The 12593-nt window shown below is 41.9% G+C and overlaps 1 protein-coding gene across 1 annotated transcript in view; it reads left to right on the plus strand.

Moving 5' to 3' along the window:
• The first annotated feature begins 8073 nt into the window (after positions 1 to 8073).
• Positions 8074 to 12593, plus strand: part of LOC147083876 (scavenger receptor cysteine-rich domain-containing protein DMBT1-like) — a 46135-nt gene continuing 41615 nt past the window's right edge. Inside the window, exon 1 of the mRNA XM_085980082.1 lies at positions 8074 to 8119. Within this exon, the coding sequence (XP_085836208.1) occupies positions 8074 to 8119 (46 nt within the window). The remainder of the gene's footprint in view (positions 8120 to 12593) is intronic.

The following is a 12593-nucleotide window of genomic DNA, read 5'->3' on the forward strand; positions in this document are numbered from 1 at the left end:
GTGTTCAGTGGGTGTAGTACTGCAGACAAATTCGGCAAGAACTTATGGTAGTAGTTCACCAGCCCGAGGAACGACCTCAGTTGTGACACGTTTTCCGTTGCTGGAGCCTTGACTACTGCCTCAATATTTTCAGGGAACTTATGTAACCCCTCTTCATCAATAACATGGCCACAATACGAGATCTGCTTCTGGAAAAACTCGCATTTGTGGCGATTTGCTCGGAGCCCATATTCCTTCAATCTAGTGAGCACATGCTCCAGGTTGGCAAGGTGAGCACTGTCATTTTTGCCCGTGACCAGGATGTCGTCCAAATAACACTGGGTCCCTGGAATCCCTTGCAGGACTTGATCAATTGCCCTTTGCCAAATAGGCGGAGCTGATGCTACCCCGAACACCATCCGGTTGTATTGGTAGAGACCTTTATGAGTGTTGATCATGAGGTACTGTTTCGAGGCTTCTTCTACCTCCATTTGCAGGTACGCCTGGGTCAGATCAATCTTAGCGAAGCATTTCCCTCCAGATAGCGAGGCGAAAATATCTTCAATCCGCGGAAGCGGATATTGTACCGTGTGAAGGACTGGGTTCACTGTCACCTTAAATTCCCCACAGATGCGAACTTTCTTTGGTTCCCCAGGCGTATTACTCAACGACCTCTTCATTACAGGAATGATGGGTGTGGCCCACTCACTCCAGTCCATTTGGACAGTACTCCTGAACGTTCCAAACCTTCCAGCTCTGCTTCGACGGCTGGGCGGATCGCATAAGGCCTTAAAAAACTTTGGGCTTGCATTTTCCTCTATTTTGATCGTCGCTGTTATGCCTTTTAGTGTTCCAAGTCCCTCCTGGAACACTTCTTGTGCATCAGTTAGCATTTTTGACAGTCGTCCAGGTGTGGCGTCATCTTCCTTTTTGGCATCTACAGTCAGTGCTTGTATGGAATGCCAATCTAGCTGTAACTTCCAGATCCATTCACGTCCGAGTAGTGGTGGTCCTCCGTCTGGCAATACATATAGTTCCATTTTTGGTGTTTCCTTACCGATATATACAACGTTCACCCTTATTTTTTCTTTGGGGTAGACTTTTTGCCCCGTGTACATCTTCAAGACAATCTTTGTATCTCTCAAGGGTATATGTGAGAATAGCTGCTTGTAGTCCCTTCGGTTTATGACTGTTAGGGCTGATCCTGTGTCTAATTCCATTTTCACTTGGACTCCAGCTATCTTGAGCGTGACCCAGATAGTTTGATGATCCTCTGTTTGGATCACCTTGTGTAGTTTCAGGCAACCCAGCTCCTTGCTTCCAGAGTCTGTATCACTTTTCTGTTCGTCTGAACTACTCTCCGTCACCTTATGTACCTTCTTGTACTTCTCCTGTGGAGATTTCTTGCTGCTGGTTTTCTTTCCCGACCTGCAGACTCTTGCTATGTGTCCTACTTTTCCACACTTTCTGCTCACTTTGTCCTTAAACCAGCAATCATTGTGGTTGTGTGTTGTTCTGCCGCAGCGATAGCACTTCACTGTTCCATGTGACATTTCATTTGTGCCATAGTCTTGCAGTCTCCGTTGTATCTCTGCAGCACCCCGTGCGGCTGCTTCGTGTGATACTGCCATGCTGAAAGCCTTGCCCAGCGTAAGATCCTTTACTGATAGAAGCCATTTCTGGGTTCCTTCACTTTGAAGCCCACACACAAATTTGTCCCATTACATATCTGCTAGTCCCGTTCCAAACTGGCAGTGTTTCGATAGCTTGCGCAGTTCCGTTAAATACTCAGCATTACTTTCATCTTTATGTTGGTTCCTTTTGTGAAACTTAAATCTTTCTGCTATCAGCAGCGGTGTGGGCTTTAAGTGGTTCTGTAGGAATGACACTATGTTTCCAAAATCCTTGTCCACTGGCTTCTCTGGGGTTATTAGGTTTTGCAATAAGCCATATAATTTTGCTCCCATGGAATTCAACAATACCAGTGCTTTCCTCTCATCTGGCACTTCATTCGCCTTGCAGTACACCTCTATGCGTTCGACATATGTCATCCAATCTTCGGCTTCATTGTCGAACGCTGTGATACTGCCACTCTTCGGCATCCCTGGGTGTGGTTAGACTGGCTCAAAATGGTGTTTTCCCGTGCTTCCCTTCATCAACGCTGCGGCTCAAAATGTTGCTTTCCCGCGCTCTCCCTTCTTCTCCGCTGCGGCTCAAAATGGCATTTTCCCACGCTCTCCCTTCTTCTCCGCTGTGGCTGCTCGGCCCTGGAACACCGGCTGCGCCCTGTGCGTTCCCCCTTCACGCCTCTCTCTCTTCTCCCATTGACGCCGTTCGGTCCTGAACACTGGCTGCGCCCTGTGCGCTCTACCCTCTCTCTTCTCCCATCGACATCATTCAGTCCTGAAAACCGCTGCGCCCTCTGCGCTCTACCCTCTCTCTTCTCCCGTCAATGCCGCTCGTTTCTGAACACTGGCTGCGCCCTGTGCGCTCTACCCTCTCTCTTCTCCCGTCGACGCTACTCGGCCTTTTCTGTGCCGTCGGTCAGCTCTAGCCGCCACTGTCCGGGAACGGTCTGCACCATACATGTTGCCAGCCAGTTTTGCTGGACCACAGTGACTGGAGAACCAAGCCCAGCACTCAACAGCCTCCCCTGCGATGCTCAATCTCTGCTGGATGACTGGGCGGTTGCTCGTGGTACACGCCCGTGCTTCTGGCCTCAACTTTCTTCCACTGTTCTCCAGGAGCGAATCCCTGGGAGGTAATGCAGAGTTGCAGGTAGGTTCGAGTCTGCCTCGTCGCCAGTGTTACATCCGTGTATTTCTGATGTTGTGTGTCCTTCAATAACTAGACACGAGACTGCAGGAACAATCAACAGGTATTTACTGGATGAGGGTTACTCTAAAACTAAACGTACAGATCCCTACTCAGGGTTCATATACAGGTGTGGTCACTGCCGGTACTACAGTATACAGGAGCTGTAAAAAAGTAGTTCTCCCCATAAAGGTACATACACTACACTGGGGAATGCAGTAGAGACATTACCTGTAGCCTGAAGAACCCGCCCAGTGCTCTGTACTGGAAAACGGCCCCGGTCCGCTGGATAAACTTCAGTGGAACACTTGGATACAAGAGGCCCCGAACACGTTGTTCTGTCAAAATGCATCGACACTCTCTGCAGTCAGGTCAATAGAGTCTGTCTGTCAGGGAGAGGGTTTGGAATCCCTACCTCGACCTGTGTTTTCTTCTTGACACTGGTTTACTGGAAACATTGGTCTCTCAGTTGCCCCTCTGCCACTCTGCTCCGTGTCTCTAACACTCCAGCACTGCAGTGTCCGGCTCCAAATGAGTCTGTTGGTGTCCTTACCTGTCACTGTTTCCCCAAATTTCTGAGGTGCCTGAATTCTTGTTTTATTCTCCCTCACTACGTTTCCTTTCTCTGTGGAGCTGTCCTAATTATCACATCACATTTAGTATTGACTGGAAAGAGTCACTGGGTTTGGAGGCTCATGTTCCGCTTTTCTTTATATTCGGGAGATTGAACAGTTGTGTGAAAGCAAGTTTCATTCACCCTGTGATTGTAAATCCCGTTTTGTTCTGTAGCCGATATATTACATTAGAGGCAGAAGGTGTCAGATGTGATATCGGGAAACACAAATGGACCTGAGCGACAGTTTAGTCTGTGTCTCCTTTTTCACCAGAACCAGTCATATAGGCCGCCAACTAATGGGGAATTGTCCGTGGATCGGCTCTCTACCCCTGTATAGTCCAGGGCGAGGAACACTCGGGGACGCGGTTAAAGTGAATAAACCAAAGACTGAATCTCTGTTCAGAGTGAGATCATTATAGCTGCAGTACTGGGGGGAGCCACTGGAACCATTCTGGGGCCGATCACTGATATTAAACTCCAGCTTTAGTGCGTGTAAGGGACGAAGGGAATCCTACCGGGTGATTAACAATCACGGTATTTATCAGAAGGGAGAATGATTTCATATTAATGTGTTACATATAATTACCTCAATATGTTATAATTTAAAGCAACTGCTGCTCTAATGTGTGAGGTGACCTGTTGCTGCTCCGGGCCTGTCCCAATGGGGTTATCGGTCCAGCTCTAGCCCAGCTGGTGCCGACCGACAGCGGGAATGGTGACCGGCCCGATTTGGGAATCTCCCGGCTCGGAGTGTACATGGATCTCACATTCTCCTCTCTGAATCGGTGAAGTCAATTTAAAGAAGTGAGCGCCGCTACGCTACGAACCGCTCTTGGGAAAGGCATTAACTGGGATTGAATCCATCTGATTGTTGGTGTTTAGTCACTCAATCCTTTTCCGAATACTTTAGTGCTGGGTAAAGGGCTGCAGCACATCAGAAAGTGAGAGGATTCATTCTTCTTTATATGTAATAAAATGATAATATCAGTAATAACGATCAGTAAAGTTGGTCTGAGACCAAAATCATCTCTCATGGGGATTTACGTCCGTGTTTCCCTGATAGACTCCTATTTTCACTCACAAACCGGTATTCAGTGTTGAATAACAGTCCGGGTGGAATAAGCGCGGGGTCTTGGAGTCAGAAGCAAATGTGCGGCACTGTGGGAGTCTGTACTGCACAGTGGGGCACAAGAGTGTGTAGCTCTGGGGGGCTTTGGAGATTTGATAATCAGGGGAATAGACAGGCGTTTCTGCAACCACAAATATGAGTTCCCAATGGTGTATTGCCTCCCTGGTGCCGAGGTAAAATATATCATTGAACGGGTGCAGGACATTGTGCGAGGGGAAGGGGAACAGGAGAAGTTGTGGTCCATATTGGAAACAATGGCATTGGCAGGAAAAAGGCTGAGGTCAAACAGGCAGAATTTCAGAAGATGGAAAACTATTAAAGAATAGGTCCTCAAAGGTGATCTGCTCTGAAATTCTCCCAGTGCCACGTGCCAGTGAGCACATAAACAGGAAGACAGTGCAGGTGAATGCGTGGCTGGAGAAGTGGTGCAGGATGGAAGACTTCAGATTTCTGGGGCATTGTGACCAGTTGTCGGGTAGAGGGGACCTGTACAGGCAGGACAGGTTGCACCTGAGCAGGGTTGGGACCAATGTCCTCATGGGGAGTTTTATTAGTGCCCTGGGCGAGGGTTTGAACTAATTTGGCCGGGGAAAGGGCCAAATGTAGCAGGATGTAGCAGCACGGAGGAGAGACCAGGTGCATAGAAACAGCAACAGAACAAACAATAACTTATTAAGAGAAGAAAAGAAAATGAGGAAAGAAACAAAGCCGACTAGCATGGTTTTGGAATGCATGTGTGTTAGTGCAAGGACTGCTACAAATAATGTTGACGAGCTACAGGTGCAAGTTGCCACATGGGTTTATAATAAATTCACCATGATGGAAAACTGGCTTAAACATGGGCAGGAATGTGAACTAAACATTCATGGCTACAATATAGTAAGGATGGATAGGGAAGGGGAAAATAATGGAGGGCTGGCAGATTGATCAAGGATAATATTACAGTTCTTGAAAGGGATGGTATATTAGATAGTTAAAACACTGAATAGATTAGCCTAGAGTTACGGGACAGAAAATGAGCTGTTATATTTCTGAGGAATGAAACAGTACTGGATCTAGTTCTGGGTAACGAAGTAGAGCAAGTGCAGTGTGATTCAGAGTGAGAACATCTGGGTAATAGTGATCATAATATAATTATGTGTAACTTGTTATGAACATGGTACAAGAAAAATTAAATGTGAAAGTAATCAAATGGAAGAGAACTAAAATTTCACTGATTTGAGAAGTGATCTAGCATATGTAGATTAAAAAAATGTCCAGGAAAACAGTAAAGGGACAATGACCGGCCTTGAAGGCGGAGATGTTTCGGGCACACTACAAACATATCCCCATAAAGAGGGAAAATTGGGTATCCAAAACTAGAGCTCCCTGGATGACAAAGGAAATAGAGATTAAAATAAAACAGAAAACTGAGGTTTATGACAAAAGGAAGATAGAGAATACAATTGATAACCAGGCAAATTAAAGAGAGTGCAGAGGGCAATTGAAAAAGGATATAAGAGCAAAGAGAGAGAATGCTAAAATATTAGCTTGTAATGTAAAAGGAACCCCCAAATCTTCTACATACGTATAAGAAGCGAAAGGATAGTTAAAGGAATTGTGAGGCCGATTAGGGGCAAATAATGAAATATTCTTGTGGAGGCAGAGGGCATGACTGAGCTACTGAATGAATACTTTGCATCTATTTTCACAAAGGAAGAGAATGATGTTAATGTCGGAGTAGAGGAGTGGGGAGTAGAGATATTGGATAAGATAAAAAAGATATAAAGGAGCTGCTAAATATGTTGGCACCACACAAAGTTAACAAGTCACCCGGTCCAGATAGGTGAATCCGAGCTTGCTAAGGGAAGCTAGGATAGAGATAACAGATGCTCTGACCACAAGCTTGCAATCTCCATGGATATTGGAGTGGTGCCAGAGGGCTGGAGGATTGTAACTGTCACACACCTGTTCAAAAATGCGGAGAGGGAAAAACCAGGAAACTACAGGCCAGTCAGTCTAACGTCAGTGGCGGTTGGATAAAACTACTAGAGGCCATTGTCAAGCACAAAATTAATTCTCACTTGGAGAAGCATAGGTTAATAACGGAGAGCCAGCATGTATTATTTAAAGGTAATTCGTTTCTGACTAAACTGATTGAGTTCTCTGATGAAGTAACAGAGATGACTGATGAAGGTACTGCAGTACATGTTGTATCAATGGACTTTCAAAAGCCATTTAATAAAGTATCTCACAGAAGACTAATCCGAAAATAGACGCTCATTATATTAAAGGGATGATGGTAACTTGTGCAGTACATTGGCTAAGGAATAGGAGGCAGAGAGTAGTGGTGAAGGAATTTTTATCTGACTGGATAGAATTATGAAGTGGGGTCCCCCAGGTGTCGGTATTAGGACCATTGCTTTTCTTGCAATCTATAAATGACCTGGACTTATGTGCATGGAATACAATTTCAAATATTGCAGATGATATACATTGATGCAACGTATTATATAGTGAGTTTTATAAATGTCATAATTCATCAAGAAACTTCTCGTGAAATAATGCTGGATGGCCAGCTGATGGCGCCGTCCAAGGAGTATAAGTACTCAGGCATCGGCCCCAGCCTACCAGGGACATTTTGTAAGACAAGGAACTAGTGAAGTACAACTAGACCTCCATGTTCTGAAACAGGTTGATTAAAGCCTTGCTTTATGCACAAACCAATTGTGTAGTGAGTTTTATTATGTCAGTGAACATTATAGCAGCAGAATTCAGAAAGACATAGACATACCGGTGAAATGGGCAGACGCATAGAACATGCAATTTAACGTGGATAAGTGTGAAATGCTGCACTTTGAGAGGAATAATATGGAGAGACAGTATAATCTAAATGGTACTATTTTGAGGGGTGCAAGAACAGAGGGAACTGACAAATATTTGTAGATGACTGGGGAAGTTGAGAGGGTGGTAAAGAATGCGTATGGGATAGTTGGCTTTGTAAATATGGGTATTGAATATAAAAAACTAGTCAATAATGCTAAAACTTTACAAATCTCTGGTTTTGCCTCAGCTGGAGTATTGGATACAATTCTGCGCACCAGACTTAAGAAAGGAGTTTCGGGTTATAGGCAAACAGCTGGGGATGTGGAACTAAATTGAACAGCTCTTTCTAAGAGCCGGCACAAGCAGAACGGGCCGAATGGCCTCCTTCTGTTCTGTATGATTCTGTGATCCGGATGCGGGGTCGGTGATTCATTTTGTTTATCAGACTCACGCAGATCAACCGCAGTGGATGGAACCTGGGCTCTTTGCATCCATTAATGAGCAGGTTCCTTCTCATTGGTGTATTTTACCAGGCTGCAATTCACGGTTAACACATTTCAAAATCTATTGGTTATTTTGAAAGAAACATTGGTTTCTGTACAAACAGTAATCCACGAATTAAGTTCCAGCTCAGTCGGGGTGTCGGAAGGTGCTGGAGGGCCCGCTCGGTAACTGGGAAGAACATTCGGTTAATGTTCATGTCCTGTCGCTGTAACCGGCTCCGGGGACGATGCTGCGGTCTTTCCTGACCATCTTTTTACTGCAGCTTCTCAACTGTGAGTCATCGCTGATTATTAATATTATAATCTGCGCCTCATTAATACAATTATTGCTCTTTACTAATGAACATATTGAGGTGATGTGGAAAGCAAATGTTGTTTTCTTGAATTGTAATAACGTCATCTAGAGCTTAATGGGATATCGGGGCTGGTTTCTCAATCGCCTTCACATGCTGCTCCTGTACAGACAGAGCAGACTGGAGTTCAAAATCTAATCGGACGATTTAAACTGAACCTGTTCGAAGTAGAGCGCGTTCACTGATATAAAGGAGTGTATCGGGGTCTGGGTCCATTTACAGAAAACTGGTATATTTTATTCAAGTTTGCAATTGATTGGGATCGTATGAGGTGAATATTGAAATGGTTTATTTAATTTGTAGAAGTTTCATTTAATACATATTTTGGGCAGTTTGTTTGATTTTAAGTTCCATCAACTTCAAATAGGGAATCAATTCTCCATTTCTGTCGGTGACAATGAGCGGGTTTAGAATACTCTTCAACTGATTAACACCGATTTTAAATTGCCACTCGAGATTTGTGTCAAACTTAGATTTAAAACAGAAATCGGTCACAAATACCGCGGCAGTTTTGTTTTGTTTTGTCCCCTGCGGCTCTTGTACAGACAGAACAGACTGGAGTTGAAATTCTAATCGAATTATTTAAACCGAGCCTGCTAGAAGCAGAGCGCGGTCACTGTTAGAATAGAGTGTATCGGTGTCTGGGGTGTAAGTGAAGTCACTGAGTGTAGAACACCAGTCAAAGCTGCACCTACTGCCGACTGAACCCACACACATTTCTGTGACTGATATTTCTCAGCAGAAATGCTGTCTGACCCCAGTGTTTTGCCGAGACTGGAACTAACACACAGTTTGTCCAGCGTTAGAGTGTTGTACCAGGTCTATAATATTGTATAATAAAATATTAACTAGCGGTGCAATCAATATTGTTTCAATTTGCATTAATTCTTAGTATTTTTTAGTACTTTATCCCAAAAGAAGATGTCACTGAAACTTCTTGAATCTCTGGGGAGTTTGCTGTGAGTGTTGTTGTTTAGTTTATCTATGTATACGCTTTTTATTACCACGATAATATAATTATTGGTCTTTACTACGGAAGACATTGAGGTGATGTGGAATTTTAAGGTTGTTTCCTTGAATTTTAATAGTGTCCTGTAGAGTTTAATGAGATATCGGACTGATTTCGCATTCGCCTTCCACCTGTGCCTTTTGTACAGACAGAGCGGACTAGAGTGGAAAATATAATCGGATTATTTAAGCTGAGCCTGTTAGATGTAGAGCGCATTCACTGATAGAATAGAGTGTATCGGAGTCTGGGGTGTAAGTGAAATCTCTGAGTGTAGAACACCAGTCAAAGCTGCACCTACTGCCGACTGAACTCACACACACATTTCTGTGACAGATATTTCTCAGTAGAAGTGCTGTCTGACCCCCGTGTGATAGAGTGAACTGAAATATTTTAAAAAGTTTTTCAGTATTAGAATGTTGGATGAGTTTATAAATATTTTCTAATAAAATATTAACTAGTGGTGGAACCAATATTGTAAAAATTTACGTTAATCATTAGTACAATTATAATTAAATACACTCTCCAACTATTGATGTTAATATAATTTCCTAAATGTTTGGAGAATTTTCTGTGTGTGTTGTCGCTTAGTTAGTGATTACCTTCTAAGTTTTGAACTTTTAATATTAAATTATTGTTCCAGATCGAACAATTACCTGTACAGAGTCATGTAATAATTAAGCTTTCTCAGTCTGTGTCCACGTGCCCCATACTTTTCACACAGAGCCATGTAGAATTTAATGAGCTATTGAGATTGTTTCTAAATCTCCTTCCACATTCTCCATACTTTTTATAAAGTGTCATGTAGGGTTTATTCATATTTCGGGACTTGTTCCTCAGTCTCCTTCCACTTGCTCGATATTTTTTGCTGAGGTTTTTGGTCGGTGACTCCATTCAGTTTCTCTCTGTTTCCAGCGTGTGTTTGGTTATATTTATTAACCTCTATCAATAACAAATGCTGGTTTACTGTCAGGGAAACGTTATCGTACTGCTATCAGACACTTTGTGAGTTTAAAGAGATAGACTTCTGTGGTTAAATTTATTTTATTTTAAAAAACCTATTGAATACTAAAATCCTGTTTTGTAGATAATTTAAAGAACATTTTCTGCAAATCATAGAACGGAGAAAAAGCATGAAATGTCTATCACTCCCTGAATCATTGTCTCAAGTCGCCTGCTGATCAAATTCAATTTGAAGAAAACGGGCATCTTTTCTTCAAATTTGTCATTCATTGGGATCGCATGAAGTGAATATTGAAATGCTTTACGCCTTTTGAAGAATTCTCTTTTAAAACATATTTTGGGTTGGTTGTTTCATTTTAAATTGCATCAACTACAAATAGGGAAACTTTACCCATTTCTGTCGATGTCATTCTATTCAGATATAAGAATATTTTACATCCGAATAGCAATTATTTTAAATTCCCAGGTGAGCCTTGAGTGAAATTTAGTTTTAAAACCGAAATCTAAGTCACTACCGCAGCACTTTGTTTTATTTTGTCCCCTGCAGCTCCTGAACAGACAGAGCAGACTGGAGTTGAAATTCTAATCCAATTATTTAAACCGAGCCTGCTAGAAGCAGTGCGCAATCACTGTTAGAATAGAGTGTGTCGGAGTCTGGGGTGTAAGTGAACTCACTGAGTGTGTTAAGATAAATACTACTTAGACGTGGAACCAATATTGTTCAATTTGCATTCATTATCAGTACAATCATTGTTAAGGTTACTCTCCAAACAAATATGTTCCTGAAATTTCCACACTGTCCGGGAGTGTGCGTATTGTTGTTTAGTCAGTGATGACCTTCAAAATTATGAACTTTTTATCTGAAATTAATCCTTCTATTTCATACATTTATATTAACAGTGTCACGTAATAATTAACGTACCTCAGTCTCCTTCCACATACCCATGTTTTTTATACAATATCAGGTAGTGTTTAATAAGATATCCCGACTGGTTTCTCAATCTCCTTCCAACTGCTCGATAATCTTTGCTGAGTTTGTCGGTCGATGACTTCATTCAGTTTCTCTCAGTTTCCAGTGTGTGTTTGGTTATATTCATTAATCTCGATCATTAACAAAGCCTGGTTTACTGACAGGGTAACATTATCGCACTGTTATCAGATGCATTGTACATTTAACGAAATATGTTACCGTGATTTATTTGATGTTATAAAACTGATTGGAAACTAAAATCCTGTTTTATAGATAGCTTAAAGAACATTTTCTGCAAATCATAGAACGGAGAAAAATCATGAAATGTATCCCACTCCCTGAATCATTTTCACAAATCGCGTGTTGATGAAAATCAATTTACAGATAATGGGCATATTTCATTCAAATATGTCATTCATTGGGATCGTATGAAATGAAGTGAAGTGAAGTGAATATTGAAATGTTTTTGTTAATTTGTAGAATTTTAATTTAATACATATTTGGGTTGTTTGTTTGATTTTAAAATTCCATCAACTTCAAATTGGAAACAATTGTTCAATTCTGTCGGTGGCAGTAAATATGTGTATTATATATTGCATCTGATCAAAACTTACTTTAATTTTCAGAGGATCTTTGTGTCAAATTTAGATTTTAAACCGAAATCGAGCACAAACTCCGCACCAGTTATTGTTATTTTGTTCCCTGCGGCTCTCGTACAGACAGAGCAGACTGGAGATGATATTCCAGTCGGTGTTTCAAACAGAGCCTGTTGGAAGTAGAGCGCGGTCACTGTTAGAATAGAGTGTATCGGAGTCTGGGGTGTAAGTGAACTCACTGAGTGTAGAACCAGTCAAAGCTGCACCTACTGCCGAATGAACCCACATAGAGATTTCGGTCCCAGATATTTCTCAGTGAAGCGCTGTCTGACACCATGTGATGCAGAGAATTGACCTATTTTTAAAAATGTGTTCAGCGTTGGAGCATTTGACAAGGACTATAAATATTGTAAAAGTTAAATATTAACTAGAGGTGGAACCAATATTGCCTCAATTAGTAATCATTATTTATGGAGTTGTTATCAAGTACACTCATCATAACTGATGGTATTGAAAGATCCTAAATCACACCGGGTTTTGCTGTATGCTATTTTTGTTTAATTTGTGAGGATCGTCAAAACTATGAGCTTTTTATGTTAAATTAAGCTTTCTATTTCATACATTTATACGAACAGTGTCATGTAACAATTAATGTTTCTCAGTCTCTTTCCACATGGCCCATACTTTTTCTACAGAATCATGTAGTGTTTAATGAGATAACGGGACATGTTTCTCAATCTCTTGCCACATGTCCCATACTTTATATACATTGTCATGTAGTGTTTAATGAGGTATAGGGACTTGTTTCTTAATATCCTACCAATTACTCCATAGTTTTAGATAGCATTTAGTGAGATAG

This window comes from Somniosus microcephalus, unplaced genomic scaffold (assembly GCF_052327205.1).
Source record: "Somniosus microcephalus isolate GS21.2 unplaced genomic scaffold, FLI_Smic_1.0 scaffold33, whole genome shotgun sequence".
In the NCBI taxonomy this organism is placed as follows: Eukaryota; Metazoa; Chordata; class Chondrichthyes; order Squaliformes; family Somniosidae; genus Somniosus; species Somniosus microcephalus.